This window comes from Pygocentrus nattereri, chromosome 14, assembly GCF_015220715.1.
Source record: "Pygocentrus nattereri isolate fPygNat1 chromosome 14, fPygNat1.pri, whole genome shotgun sequence".
NCBI classification, from domain to species: Eukaryota; Metazoa; Chordata; class Actinopteri; order Characiformes; family Serrasalmidae; genus Pygocentrus; species Pygocentrus nattereri.
This window is the reverse complement of record NC_051224.1, coordinates 4,917,276-4,933,275: the sequence shown is the minus strand read 5'-3', so window position 1 is coordinate 4,933,275 and position 16,000 is coordinate 4,917,276. Positions and strand designations below refer to the sequence as shown.

General features: G+C 43.6%; 1 protein-coding gene across 12 annotated transcripts in view; it reads left to right on the top strand.

Moving 5' to 3' along the window:
- Positions 1 to 1,329: 1,329 nt before the first annotated feature.
- nfixb (nuclear factor I/Xb) overlaps positions 1,330 to 16,000 on the top strand; it is a 180,763-nt gene continuing 166,092 nt past the window's right edge. For 10 of the 12 annotated variants that reach the window (XM_037544662.1, XM_037544660.1, XM_037544653.1 and 7 more), the window contains exon 1: positions 1,330 to 1,422. In XM_037544662.1, coding sequence (XP_037400559.1) covers positions 1,345 to 1,422 — 78 coding nt within the window. In that variant the 5' untranslated portion in view covers positions 1,330 to 1,344. Of the gene's footprint in view, positions 1,423 to 13,830; positions 14,702 to 16,000 lie in introns of those variants that run through there. The other 2 variants (XM_037544651.1, XM_037544657.1) reach the window with 2 other exon arrangements.

Here is a 16,000-nt window from a genome sequence, read left to right as displayed (position 1 = left end):
GGACCATTTGTAAAATACAGGTAAGGTCGGTAGCTGTCTGCTTTGTGTTTAGGTCTCAAATGCATCGATTTCACTCGACTGACTTGTACATAATTTCTACATGAACAAAATACATTATGTCAACACATTTTGTCTTGCAGTTTACTTTCAGGGATGGATCCTGGTCTCAGGAGACCCCTAAGCACATGTGTTTTTGGATGTCCTCCTCCCACCTCCACGATAATGCAAAAAAACTGGACCTTGAAATGTCTTTAATAGACAACATGTGCTTGTTTATGTGCATTTCTGCAGTCCTGAGAAAATAAAAAATAATAATGCTCTGTTAATGTGCAATTGGGGGGGTCAATTATTTAAATTTTTTATAACGATACAACATATAAAACAAACGTAGAGGACTGAGGGGTTTGCTGTTCACTCATATTTCACTCATATTTGCAAGAGGTGTATGGGCTGGGGGGCCTGAGTGCAGATGCTGTTTCTTCGTTTTTGTTCATTTAGATATTACAGATTCAAGGGCAATATATCTATCTAATTTCAGCATCAATGGACTGTCCCCAGTCTTTGAACTGCCTCAAATCTTGTGGCATGAGGCCCCAAAACCCCCTGGCAGTCAGAGGCCCTTGGGCACAGGCCCCACTGGCCCGGTCAGTGATCCATCCCTGCTTACTTTTGGCAATAAGCATGTTGATGTCATTTTATTCATGTGGAAATGATGTACACATTTGAATCAAGCCAATTCAATATATCACTTGTGTTTGGAAAGTTGTGGAAAATGTGTAGTAACAGAACAATAGTCTCCCTCAGAGTCCGTTCTCTGTTACACACACAGATACGCATTTATACATCAGCACATCAGGAGTATTTCATTCTCAACTGCGAATGCAGCCCTCAAAGTAAATATTTTGCTGTCGGCAGAAAAACTCCCTTCACACCCAGAGAGCCTTGCGTTGGTTGGCTGTTTGGGCGCTGGTATGTCTGTAAGCCTCGACATGGCAAGGCAACTTGGAGCGGCTCTGTATGGCTGCAGCTGCTTGGATAGCGCTTCTTGGCATTTTTCTGTGTCAATGTCCTCTTTCCCTCTCTGCCTCTCTCTCTCTCTTTCTCATACACACACACACACACACACACACACACACTCACACATCTAACACACTCTCACGCATGCAAACACAGGCACGCACACTGCCTGCATCCTACTAGCGTACTCTTTCTGATTGGTGCTCGTTGAGCGATTTTCCTTTATTTATTAATTTTCTGCCATCCAAGGAAGAGGATTCTTGTTGTTGCCTTTGGGTTTTTTTTTCTTCTCCTTCTCTTTTTTTCATTGGTGGGAAAGCGCGGGAAATGGCGGTGGACAGACAGGCTGACCCAGGGCTCAGGTGGCAGCTGTGTTACGACTTCTCTGCCAGGTCGTGGCTGATGGTATGGCCACTCTTTCTCTTTCTCTCGTCCTGTCCCTTCATTTACTTCTTTCCTACTTTCATGATTTCTGTATGTTACTTTCTCTCTCTGCTTTGCCAGCCTGCGTTATCTTTGGTGCTACTCTGTGTGATGTGAGCTGTGGTTTGGGATAATATTGTGTTAAGGGAAATTCTTGGCTTTCCTGTTTTTGAGGCAACCTGCCCGACTTGAGTAGTCACAGTAAATGGTGGCAGCAGAAAATCAATGCAGTTATTGTTTTCCTATATATCATTTCCTTTCCAAAGTCATTTTTGGGCAAAACAAATATGGTCACTCATTCATTGTTGATAGGTAGGCCCATTTTCTCTCCACAGTTTATTTCTACTTGTAGTAAACAGGGGACAGGATATTTTTGGACCAGTGTGCCATTAATTTTTAGTGTTACATCCTACTTTTTCTGACTAGGCCTATTTACACTTGGAAGACTTGCACTTTTCTCTTTCCAATTTCTCTTTGTGTCATAATTAACGTGCTTAAAAGGAATTACATTTTTCAGTTTTCGTTAATGGGATGACACTGTAATTAATTGTGAGGTGATAATATATTCTGCTTAACTCACACCTTGTTTAAATTCAAATTTAAGCAACATTTGGGAAAGTGTTCCACAAACATACCCATTTTATTTACTATTAGCTGTCAGAGTTGATGTTGAGGATTTCAAACACTGCGTCATTTATTAACTGTGTAATACAGGCACTTTTTTGTTGAGCTATTTCTTTTCAATTAAGCCTAATTAATTAGGGGGAGAGGTACATGGGACAGCCCCTAAACCCAGTTGGCCCTCAGATGGAGGATCTGAGAACAGGCTGTGTATGCAGGGTCTTATCAGGGGAGCTGACATGCTTCAAGCCCCCAGAGGCTGCTGAACTACTGGCTATGTAGGGCAGCACAGACGCGGCCATCCCTGTGTGCGTGTGGAGTGGTGCTGCCCAAAATTGGACCCCTTTGAGGCTGGGTTTGGGGGAAGGGAGCTGTACGTGAGAGTTTAGTTCTGTAAGATGGGAAGATGTCAGAACTGAGTGTCAGTTGGAAGTGTAAAGGAAAAAAATGAATCACTGAATTTGTCACTTTTCACTGGAGGCCCTGCAGCTAATCACTGCTGTCGTAAGAAATCTTGTATCTCTGAAATGGCACCTCTAAAGGATACGGCACAAGTGTTCTTAACTTTTGATGTACAATAATGCAATGAGATTTTGTCCTATAACTAATTATATTGTTCAGTTCATCATAAATGTTCACGCAGTGTAAAAGGTAACTGATCATTTCAGATATTAAAATATTTGTACATAAGGAAAGAAACAGGGTTTGACATGGCAGTGATGTAATGCCAATGTGAGAACAACCAGAACCAGAAGTCAGATTTACATGGTTATAAAATCGAGACCCAACCTTACAATAAGAAATGTTACTGAATTTTCGGTTTCGGAAATGTTAGTGTTATTAAGGCATTCCTTCAGGCTTGTTTATTTTATCTATGGTTGGCTCTGTTTCATGGTCATATCTAAATGCCCCTCTCGATTTGACCTTGTTTTTCTCTTTACCAGCATGAGTCCACTAACTGCCTCCTTTCTCTGCGCTCTCTAATCCTTCTCTGACCTCAAAGTCACACACGGCACCTTAACACAGCCCTCACTGTTCACAGGCTACTGCTACCCTTCACCTGCCCTGCTCCCTCTTTCTCGTTCTCTCTCTCTGTCCATCTATCCATCCGGCTGTCAATCTCTCCCCACAGATGCCCACATCACTGCCCCTCTCTCCCTCTCTCTCTCATGCTCTCTATCTTGCTCTTTCTGTGCACAGATGCCTGGCTTGGCCTGCAACAGCTGTCCCGCCATGTGCTGCTACCAAGTGTTGCCGTGGCATTAGGGAAGGGGAGGGGGCTGGCTCATGAATATTCATGTTCACTTGGACCCAGTCTACCAAACAGAGCCTGGAACTGCCAAGGAAGCCCCTCCCCTCGGCGGGGTGGGGTGGGGGGTGTGGGGTATGGTGGAGAGAGAGCGTAAAAGAGAGAGAGATGGAGGGGCGAGTGTAGAGCAGGCAGACCAGATTCTATGGCCTGATTCCACCAAACAAGACTCTCATCTTTGAGGTGTGAAAGAGCGCAGGAAACTGAGAGGGAGAGAGAGAGGCAGACAGAGTGGCAAAGCCAAGAGAAAAAGACAGAATGATGGTACCATAAAGTGTCATGATTATTCTAGAGCAAAGAGATATTTGGAAGATCATCAAAGCGACATGAAATGTCTGAATCTGAACCAAAATCTTCATTCACTGAGACAGCTTTTGGACTAATTCAATTTATGGTTCTCACATTTAACTGACACAAAAGTGGTCCATCAATGAGCAGGGCTTGAGGCACAGATTAGATGCTGGAAATGTGCTCATTCTTACAAGGGGAAGAGGATGCAACTGCTTGGATGTGATGGTCCTGACTCTAGGGAGGTGATGGAGGCATTTAGAGAGTTGCAGAAGAGCAAGTGATCTCACATGGTGGATCTCCCAGTACCACTGATATAGATATAATTCTAGGGGTTTGATAAAGGTTGTTTTTTTTTTTGAGAAACACCTGCATGAGGACATATTAAGAAGACCAAGAATAGTGTTTATGAGATGGAGTGGTGAGGAAAACAGACAGAGAGAGAGATAAATGGTCAAAGCATAACAAGGATGGCTGGATGAGATGTGGTAATGGGAGCTGCAGATTAGGCTGAGATGGAAACGCTTAAGCTTATGTTTGGAAATGAATGGATAAGATGGACAGAAAGAAATGTTGAATGAGATGACAGATAGAACAAATGAAGTGAAAAATAGAGTGATAAAGGGAGCTACATGTGGCTGAGATGGGTAGACTTAAAGCTTATGTTTGAGCTTGAATGGATGCACAGAGACTGTGAGGCTCTGCATGGCTGAATGGATATTAAGTGATGAAGATTACATGGGTAGACTTAACCATACACTCTTAAAAATTAAGGTTCCTAAACGGTTCTTGACTTAAACGCACTCTTTATTTTTAAATCTTTTATGTTATGTGGAGGTTCTTCAACCTCACACATCTCATTATGAAAAATGGTTCTTCAAAAACTATTAAAAGGGTCTTTAGGGAACCAAAATGGGTTCTTCTTCTTTTTGATTGTGGTTAGAGAGATAACGTTTGAGGATGGCTGGATGGACAAGAAGTGGAAAATAGAGCGGTGAGGGATGAGTTGGGTTTATGATTGCGGTTGGATGGATGGATGAAGAGAGAGAGAGGTAGAGATAGATAACAGATGAGGATGGCTGCAGTTGGGGGAGCGGTGGATCTGACAGGCCGGTCTCTGGTCTCTGGTGTGTCCTCTCCACTCTTTCATGGGGAGCCAGAAAAGCAGATTACAGCGGGCCTTCTCTCTCTCCCCTCTTTCTCTCTTTCTCTCTCTCTCTCTAGGGGAGGACAACCCCTACTTCCCCAGATACCACAGCCTTTAAAGCCCCAGACCCGCCTGGATCAAGCCCAGACCCAGCACTGCTGCAGCAACATCACACACTCACAACCATCAACTCATGCACCCACATTCACGCAAGACAGCCCAGCATTTCAAAATATTACTGCAGACATTTGATACATAATTTCATAGTGTCTTCATCTCATATGTATCAAAAGTTATACTTGAAATATTTAATCAAGCAAATGTAGTTTTGGTACGTTTTGAGTTTTGTTCCTTCAAGAATGTAGAAATGCTTCTCATAAAGGCAAATCAAGCTTGCAAAAAAAACAAATTTCAAGACATTGTATCTGTAATATGTGAGCTAACTGAGGCCGGTGTAAGTGTAAGTGTTGTATTACACAAGCTGGAAGAACAGAGATGGAAACTGGCCGCTGTGTGAAGTGTGACGATGTTTTCCAGTAAGCCGTGCTCTCTTTTCAGTTTTAGCGCCTGAAAGGGCTCATACCCTCGAAACATACTTTTCCTCATTTTCTTTCAATAAAAGAGTTTGATGTAGTATGTAAACACTGTTAAAGTCTCCATGCGGTCCTTGTATGGAAACTGAGCTGCAGAAAACAACCGTTTTAGATTAATTGTTTTTGTGATGTCATGAACATGTATCCACCCGTTTAACCCCTCCCATTCATAATGAGACTACAAGGAGTGTTTCAACCCATACTTCTTTCTGAATGAGGCACAATAAAGGGCAGGCAGTCAGAACAGAGATCATTTAAATATATCGGTCTTAAAGGGGAATTCCACCAGCTTTTCAACATTTTTGGTTCATTGTAGAGAAACTTACCGACGCTTTACGGTGTTAGTAATTGGAGCCAGAAGTCATGATGGATAGTATGACGATATTTACTATCTGAAACAACTAGTGAACCTACATATATAGTCCAAGTTTTTATATGTAATGTGGACGACAATGAAAGAGTGTTAAATCAGAAAAAATAAACTTTCTTCAGAAACTTTTTGTACCTCTCCACCATTACTGCATTTCAAAATATGTTTTAAGCCAAAAGCTTATTTCAAAACTATTGGTAAAGCAATGTTTCAGACATTGCATCTGCAATGCATCAGTAACCTTTTTGTGTAATGCCTTTTTGGGATGTAGGTCTTAGAGGCATCAAATGGATCATTCTGACTTGGTCGTTTTCTCTAGAGCAGTGCATTTCACGTCCAAACACTTCGAATTTACATCTTAACAACTTAAGAAATTCTGAAAAATTGGCAGAATTTCTCTTTAAAGACTATACAAAAACAGTCTGTTTAATTCTAAATGATAAAGAGATGTTGGGAAATGGCCTTATAAAATGAATTGTGAGTGTTTTTGGTACATAAATCCAGAAGAAAATAAACTAGAAGATGTAGGATATGGGTATTTCAGTATGCAGATACATTTAGAGATTAGAGATGCACAAGGATATCAGTGGATATTTGCTTAAAAATACAGACAGATGTTTTCAGACCAATATTTGCTGATGTATTTGTGAAAGCAGAATCTTTGCACGATGCTGGGATGTTGTGCTAAAATATATAGATTTGTAAACATTTAGAAATAGATGTCATATTTCTCTGCACTGCTAGTCCACATGGATCGATCCAAATCTCTGAATTTATATATATTTATTAGGGGCGCAGGAAAAAAGATTGATTCTTAGATGCATCGCAATGCGGACGTGAATGATTCTGAATCAATTCTTAAATGTCAAAAATTGATTTTTCGAAATTTTAATTTACAACGTAATGTTGACGGAACGCAAAGGGCAGAACTTGGAAGTGGGTAAGTGCAGCGCCTGGACAGTCTGTGGCGGCACATAACAAACACACTACTGGATGAGCGAGAAATCCGACTGGCTCTGCATTAAAGCCAGGTTAGATCAGGAGTCACAACCCAAATGTTTAGAAGAGCCATTTTGTCCTTTCAACAATGTCAAACCACCTTGGGAGCCAAATATTTAATATCCAGTATGTCTCAGTGTGTGCTGAAGTCCTAATATAGGCTAAAAATGTAAACTTTACTCTGCTTTAAGCTTTAACTCAGCTATAGCCGCTTTCCTCCCGTCTCCACCAAAACACCTTTCCTCAGAAGTAGAGCAGCTTATTGTAAAATGTCTCTCATCATTTGACTGTTTTACGAGGCTGAAGTCGTTTCTTGTTCAAATTTTTTTCGTTCGTAAGGTGGAACAGGAAAATTTGAATGGGAAGCGACTTCACCTTCACAACTTTTTAGTGTTGGACTCTCGTTTTTAGTGTTGGACTCTCATTTATAGTGTTGGACTCTCGTTTTTAGTGTTGGGCACTCGTTTTTAGAGAGTGTTGGACTCTCTTGTTTTTAGTGTTGGACTATCTCGTTTTTAGTGTTGGACTCCCCTTTTTCAGTGTTGGACTCTCATTTATAGTGTTGGACTCTCATTTATAGTGTTGGACTCTCGTTTTTAGTGTTGGACTCTCGTTTTTAGTGTTGGACTCTCGTTTTTAGTGTTGGACTCTCTCGTTTTTAGTGTTGGACCCTCTCGTTTTTAGTGCTGGACTCTTTTGTTTTTAGTCTTGGACTCTCTCGTTTTTGGTGTTGGACTCTCTTGTTTTTAATGTTGGACTCTCTCATTTTTGGTGTTGGACTCTCTTTTTTTAGTGTTGGACTCTCTTGTTTTTAGTGTTGGACTCTCTCGTTTTTGGTGTTGGACTCTCTTGTTTTTAATGTTGGACTCTCTCATTTTTGGTGTTGGACTCTCTTTTTTTAGTGTTGGACTCTCGTTTTTACTGTTGGACTCTCTCGTTTTTAGTGTTGGACTCTCATTTTTAGTGTTGGACTCTCGTTTTTAGTATTGGACCCTCTCGTTTTTAGTGTTGCATGTCCCATCTCGCAGATACTTTACTGACACAGTGACCCCTGACTCTCTACAACACGACCAAACCCGGAATTATAAAATCACTAAAGAAAATGGTCCGGACGGCTGTAACGTGCTGCGTGGACATCCATGACCACTGGATCTCATCTCAACGTGACCGCGCATTTTATCGCAGATGAGTGGCAGCAGCGTCTCATGTGCTCCAGACAAGAGCAGTGAATGAGAGCCTTCCAGTTCACTAACCACAGCACTTCCATTTGTTTTATTAATTAAAGATATTGGAAGTAAACTCATTAAATATCATTACAAATACTTTGCTTTAAAAGTAACAAGTTGTCACACAGTGAGAAAAAAAGATCCTGTATAGAAAAAAGATGCATCGATAATCGTTTTATAATCGCATCGCGGCCCCCTGAATCGGAATCGAATCAAAAGATTCCCACCCCTAATATTTATTTATGGGTATCAGCAGATATGTATATGAAAAATATCGGGTATCAGCAAAGTCCCGTATGGTGCCTTCCTAGTGGAGATGAGCGCACATATGTAAACTCTAAAATATAAAGCTTTCTCTCTCTCACACACGCGCGCGCACTCATGCACACACCTCTCTGTCCATCTCTCTCCCTCTCTCTCTCTCTCTCTCTCTCTCGCTCACTCACTCTTAATCAGACCCTCCTTGCTGCTGGTAGATAAGCTGAGTGCTCGCAGGCCTTCTCTCTGGAGGCTGCTCTCCTGCAGCAGTGCTGTGCGCGGCTCTGATAAGGTGGGCAGGGCCCCTCTCTCTGCTCCAATCCCGATGAAGCTGCGCTCCGAGCGGCCAATCGCAGCGCTCTCCCGCGTTGTTTAACTCACCGCCGCTCTACCTGCCGTGGCTGAGGGGCTTATGTCTTTGTTACGGCTCTCTGCTCATATATCTCTTTCTCCACGCTACACGCGGACTAAACCCCTCGAGTTACCTTATAGTGAGTGACCATGTCAGACACGAGTAGGCCCACTAACTCCTCCGCAGCGGGCCAGGTGTATCCCAGCCCCCCATTACGACCATTACAAGAAAACCACATCATTAAAGGGCGGCTTAAACGCGGCGAGAGCTTAACCAGATGCGCCTCGTCTTATCGGGCTAAGTTTGATTAGGCCACGTTTCTTTCAGCGCGCTTTCAAAAGCCCACTCATGTGTTTGCCAAACGAACTGAAGCCTATAGCCCCTCGGGAAATCGAAATGTAGGCTATAGCCTACCTTTAACATGAAAGCCACTTTGAACATTTCAATTAGGCCAGACTTTCCGAGTTTAAAGGACTATTTTTACGAGAGAGAGCGGGGTTGTTTTTTTTTTTTTGTCAGGCCAGTTCAGCGCTGCAGTCGTTCTGGCGGGTTGAGCTGGTAAAGGTGAACTCGGCGGCCGCTTGCTGGGCTCTTTGGGTCAAACAGCACAGTTTCCTCGAGTGTTTAATGTAAAGAAAAGGCCGCGCGCTTGGTGATTCGAGCCGCTCGGCTGCATTCCTGGCCGAGTCGTTGCTTAGCTGAGTCCTGGTTTCACGCTCCTCTTTTCAGCTCAGTGCTGTTTAGAGTAGAGCCGCTGGACTAAACGCGGGCCAGGCAGCGGCGGCTTGAGCCAAGAAACCCAGCAGGCCTGCAGCACATTCAGTATGGACCGCACGAACGAGGCCCTCCGTGAAAAGACCGCTAGTCCCTGACTGGAGAAAAGAGCGCTGCGCCTCGAATATTAAAACCGGGGAATTAGGCTCGCTCTGAGTCGGTAAGCCGCCCTGTCCCTCGGAAAAAAAGGCCATCCCTCTCTCTGCTTAACGTCATTTTGTCTTAAGGAAAGCTCCTCGCTGGGTTAGTTTAGCGTAAACGCTTGTTTATGTTTTCCAGCGTTCGCCCAATTAGCTGCGCGCGCGCTGATTGGTTGGAGGAGTCCCGCGCGCTCCCGGTGCTGAAAGGCCCAAAGGCTGAGAGAGAGTTTAAGAGAAAGTTTTAGGGAACTTGCGCGTGAAAACGGACGTGGTGTAACACGTGCTGCGTGCCTGCCGTTGATGAACGTGGGGGCAGTTTTGTGCAGGTAGAGCCGCGCGCTGGTTAACAGCGCTGAGACATCTGAGCGGGTTTAAGCTGAGAAGCAGAGGTTTGGTGGAATCGGCCAAGGACCTGTCTGTTAGGAGGCTTTAGTGCCAGGAGGCTACATTTTAATGTGTTTCACATAAAGAGCGGACTATTCTGCGCGGCTTAAAGACGGCAGACCTCATCTGCTCTGACCCGGGCACCTCAGCAGCGCACCGCACGTCCTCACAGAAAACCGGGAAAATATCATAGACTTGTGTGTCCTAACGGAAAGATGTGCGTTTGTCAGTTTAGAGCCATTACAGCGAGACACTTCACTCACATTCAGCACTGCTGATTATAGTGTGGCTACAAACCCGAACTTAGTTTCATTCTTCTTTAAAAGTTTGAGAAAAAAAAAACTTTTTTTTCGTGTTTATGGATGAGACGCTTTATCCTTTCAACCACTTCAAACGTCAATATTTTAACATTTTAATAATTTTGCACGTTTTTAAATGTTAAACTGTGCTGCAGGGCGAGCTGAGCCCCCGACACACTCAGGAATGACGCAAACCGGATGAAATCCTGTAAATGAATATTTTATTGTTTATTTAAAGTGTCCAAACGGTAACAGTGTCACACACACACACACACACACACACACACTCACTCACTGGACCAGTTGAGTGATCATTCTCAAAAAACCGCAGAGTGATGATGATGGTGATGATGATGATGATGATGATGATGATGAGCTTTACCTGCAGGAACCTTTTATCAAAATAAAGCCTCTGGACCTTCACACGTCACCAAGCTGAAGAAGTGTGTTTTTGTATCAGATCCCTCTGAACGTTCTACACGTTTATGAAGCCTGGAGATTCTACCGTTTAGTCTGTAGAGCAGTTGTGTTGGTGGCGCTTGTGCCGCAGCTGTCTGGTCACTCTCACACTTAGGTGAGACAATTTCGTTTGATATGAATTTAATTCTCCTTAATTCTGTAATTTCATTGTCATTCGACGCAGAAAATGTGGCCTTTTTTTTTCCTTACAGAAATCTCACACACCTGGAACACCACAAAATAATAAAGCAGCACAAAATAATAAAGGACCACAAAATAATAAAGGACCACAAAATAATAAAGGACCAGAAACGAGCGGACATTTATTTATAAAAACAAGCCAATAAATAACAAAAAATTAAAGAGTCGATAAATAGTGGGTTATTCAATTATTTCAGACTAACGGTATTTAGTGATGAGTTAAAAATGAACCACAATGCATTTTATATTTGTGTTATGGTTTAAAAACTTTAAATTTACACGTAATTTTTATATAATAATAATAATAATAATAACATATATATATATTATATAACGCGTATGTGTGTATATGTATGTATATATATTATATGGCCTAAAAAGCGATGTATTAAATAACAACCCACTAATTGTGTAACCCACTTGAACCCAAAATTTTCTTCATAACTGGGTGTAGAAATACTTCCATACATTTCGTGTCAAAGCAGCACAAACTGTGTCGTCTCCAGCCGAACACACTGATGTTAGAGTCTGGTCAGAGAGGTGTTGTTGTTGTCCATCTGTTTTCAGAGTGTATATAAGACCCACAAGTGTTAAATAAAAACAACCAGAGTCATAAAGTGCATTTTTGTTTTACACATGAGATCAAAATATCTAAATATAAATATCATAATTTATTTCAAAGCGGTACCAAACAGGTTAAAAGCTGTGGGGAGTCCTTCATCCACACTCCCTGCTTTTCTCGAAAATGAGAATGTCAAAGAAAACATCTCACCTGATTTAAAACCTTACCCCCCTTTTTTTACACAATTCAAACTGAAATGTCCTTAAAATAAAATGTGAAACGTGTTTATTACTTTACTAGATTATGATTCTAATTCGACTTTTAAAGAAGGCCTGTATGGTCCTTTTTTACTTTACTCCTCTGAAATGAAGCCTCGGTTACATGAATAAAGGAAGAGATCTGAAAGGGATTCTCTACGGCTGCAGCCACAGGTTCCTCACCTGCTCAAGCAGCCTTCACTCCACCGCCTCATCCACGTCCACGGCTCCTTTTAACACCTAAAAACTGCGCCTGCTTTAACCTTCATGTCCAAAAAAGGGCACTGATTCGTAGAGAAGAAGGTTCTGCTCACAGATTAATGTCATAAATATGAACAAACACATGAGCATTTCAATCACAGCAGGGTTCCCTATCCGCTGTAATTAAACAATATTAATGGAGGTGACGATAAACATATTCATATATTTCTATTAGCAGTGAATAGTCAGCCCTGGCTCCGTGTAGCTGCTCAGTGAAGTTTAGATGTGATGTGACTGCCCAAAAAAAAATCTGCTCAAGTCAAAAATTGAAGAAACTTAAATTGAATTACTAATTAGTAAATTTTTAATTTAGCTTTTATTTATTACTAATTAGTATTTAATTTAGTATTTAATACCACTAGTATTATTTAATACAGACCGGAGAGCTTTAATGCATTTAAAGTTGTAATAGATGTGTTTTTTTTTTTTTTTTTTTTGGGGGGGGGGGGGGTTGTTGGGGGGGGCTTCCCCGTTTTTATCAAAGCAAATAGGGGGTCTCCGGTGGGCTTTAACAGAGCAGACAGACTATAATATTTAAAAGAATCATTTATTTCATATCATGAAAACGCCGCCTTTCAGCAAAGTGTCCTCTCAGAGTTTCTGTTAATGCACTGGTTAATAAATAAATCAAAGCTCAGGTTTGATGAAAAGGCCGGATTCATTAAAATGAGCTTCAGATCGAAGCTGATTCGAAAAAGTGCTCAGAATGGCCTGAATTACATTTATAACACGAGAAAGGTCCACAGCTGCTTCTGTACTTGGGTAAAGGTGGAAGCCAAAAGGCCTAAAATGCAAGTAGGTTGATAAGTAAATATATATTTTGTATATTTATGTCTAACATATGTCTGTTTATATATAAGCTATGGCACATTATTTATTATTTCCGTCATGCTTTCGAAAAATTTCCCCATGTGTATGTCATCTCATCTCTGCAGCAGCCACTGGTAGAAAGCACTGCAATTAAAAAAACCCTCCCGGCTAATTTAATACTATATATATATAGGCTAATATTCTAATATAATATATAATATATAGGCTAATTATTCACGCATTCTAACACCCATTAAAACAGCCAGACCCGCGTTCTACAGCACCACTCCCAGCGAGCACTCTACGTTTTGCAGAGCCGTTTGATTTGGCTGGACTGAGTTTAAACACAGTCCTGCAGTGGCTGGTCATTTTGCTCTGGTCAGCACCACACCCTCACGGAGCTCCAGCTCCAGGAACAATCCAGAAAAACACACGGACAGATCTAGAAAACAGTCGTTCGGTCGTTTGATTGCGCAGCTTTGGCGTTTTTAGAGCGTTCAGCTCCTCTGACTGGAGCAGATTCTGAACTTTCCAACTTGAGTCTGGTTCAACTCCCTGCCCTTAACGCCAGCCACCTGCCATCTCAGCATGCTGAGCTGCCGGTCTCCGGCAGCTTCACCGTTAAAACGGGTTATTATGTTAAAGCAGAGTCGGTCACGTGGTCGCGGGACTTGCTTAGAATTTACTGAATCATGAGCACCAACCGCCCGGTGACCTGAGCTCCCCTGATGAATGTACATCGACCGGACGTGCCAGAAAAGTGATGATAACTCAACACAAGTGCAGATCACTGTAATAGTGCTGCTCGGCGGAGCCCCACTGGGATCTCATGAATGGGAAAAGTGCCCGCGTGCATGTTCAAACCTCCATCCAAGCTCGTGAGTTCACCTCCGCGCTTACAGTGCGCTTTAATATCTTGATCACGGGCTAAACGCCACTCACTGTATACACAGACACACATCCCTCTCTCTCTCTCTCCCTCTCTCTCTCTCTCTCTCCACCCTCCCTCCCTCCCTCTCTCCCTCTCTCTCCCCCCCTGTGCCATGTTGTTGCCGGTGCATGGTTAATCCCCCTGCCGTCCGTGCTCCACTCCATGCCCGTCTTTAATTCCCCCTAAAGCCCCCCAGCTGCCCTCCTGCCTCCGCACTCCGCGCGACAGACCGCGAGCCGTTCGGGCTGATTAATAATTCACCGGTTAGCAGCGCTCGCTTTCCTCTCTGTTTCTTTTATTCTGGCCCCCGAGCTCTCACTCACACCGACTGCAGCTCAGCGCCGCGCGCCTCGCCGAGCCCGCCGCTTCTCCGTTCGCACTCGTTTTTGTTTTTACCGTCGACCCGAGTCCAACCGGTGAAGGAGAAAGAGTGAGAGACAGAGAGAGAGAGAGAGAGAGAGAGAGGGGGAGAGACTGAGAGAGGGAGAAGGGATGGAGACGAAGCGCCAGACCGCCTGAAGGTCCTCGGAGAGAAGCAGAAAAGTTGGTTCTCCGCGCTCGCGGGCGCCGAGCTGAGCCGTCAGCGGGAAACACTTACCTCAGAGCGGACTGAGAGACGAGCGAGGGCCGGTACTCTCTCTCTCTCCCACACACACACACACACACACACACACACACACACACACTTTCACACAGTGAAGGGGGCCGCGAGCTGCCCCGCCGGCTCGGACAGAGTTTCTCTCCAGCAGCGCTTCCCATCCGGAGAACGGATACACACGTTAAACTGACATTTTCTGATAAAAAAGGCGAAAAAATGCTCGTCGTCTCGCGATAAAAAAAAGAAAAAAAAAGCTGCTTTTGGTTTCCGATAAAGGCGAAGAACGAGAAGTGAGCGCGCGCTGCCTCTCCTCCACTTCTCTGTGTGTGTGTGTTTTTTTTTTTCGGGGGTAAACTTTTTTTCGGAAGGAGGAAAATGGGTCTTTGAGGCTGTTGGCAGGCTCTCTTCCCCGCTCCACAATGGTACGTGCTGTGTAAATCAACAGTTTTGATCTGTTCTTACGTTTTTCGTGATGTTTTAAACGATGTTAGAGAGCAAAAAGGGAAAACGAGGCGCATTATCACGGCGACTGCGGCCGTCAGGCTGATTCAGCCTGTTTACCCCGCAGACTGTGGGGAGAGTCGTCTTTCTGCTTGCTCACAAACTCTGTAAAACAGCGCGAAAAAAGGCTTTGCCCTTTTCTGTGAATTCGGAGAGAAGAGTCTGTTTCAAGCTCAGGACGAGAAAGTCTGTCTCTGGGGTTCCGAGTAAGCGCTCGCAGTTACCAGGCAGTGTGTTTGGCCTGTGTCTGCTGGTGAGGGATGGTGGTTTAGCTTGGTTCTCAAGCTGGTGAGATGATGTGAGGCTCTTCTGTCAGTGCTAGGCTGAGTAGTTTTATGCGCGGGGTCACCTGCTGTAAGCTGGTCCACAGGGCGAACCACTGGCCGCCTAAGGTGGCCGGTTGGAGCTGCGTGACCCCTCATAACAGTTTGACTGCATGAGTTCATACTGGCGTGTGTTTACTTCGCTCCGTTCTCCAAACGCAGTTCAAACAGAGGCTTTAAGAAGATCCTATTTTAACCCCCCCCCACCCCTCCTATCCTACTGTGGTTGGTGTCCCGTCAGTGCACTTGCTGTGTTGACTGCTGTCTCTCCATCCTCCGCGCTATCATGTGGGCTGATGTGCCTCATGCACTTGCCATTATTTGCACTGGGAGTGTGGCACATGGAGCCCGCCGTAGCTGAAAGGCCCGGGGTGCCAGTGACCGCCCACCTCTGCTCTGTCAAAAGGCAACAAAGCTGTGTGTGCTGGAGACTTTTTATTAAAGGGACAATAGCGCTGGGCGCCTTTCATTCATTCAGACCTGTCAGTCTCAACGTTTCTGCAGCATGTCTGTCACACGCTGGGTCGCATTGATCTTTTTTATTGGGGATATTTATTAGCTCTTAAACACTTATAGAGAGTCGTGGCCACACACACACGCACACACACACACACACGCACGTTTGTATTCCTGCCTTTGTTGGGATCTGCTGTAGCTAGACAGTGTAACCAAATAGAAACCTCTCAGCTCTTTTATGGAGGGATGCACAATGGCATCAGACTCATATCGGTATTGGTGGATATTTGCTTAAAAGTATATATCAGCATCAGATGCTTAGAGCTGACCAATGATTGTGCTCCAGATGAGCAGAATGTTTCTGGGCTACTGTACAAAAATTTTTAACATTTATAGTCCTGCAGAAAAAATCGTGCACTGCTCTGTAATGTTAGTCCAGGC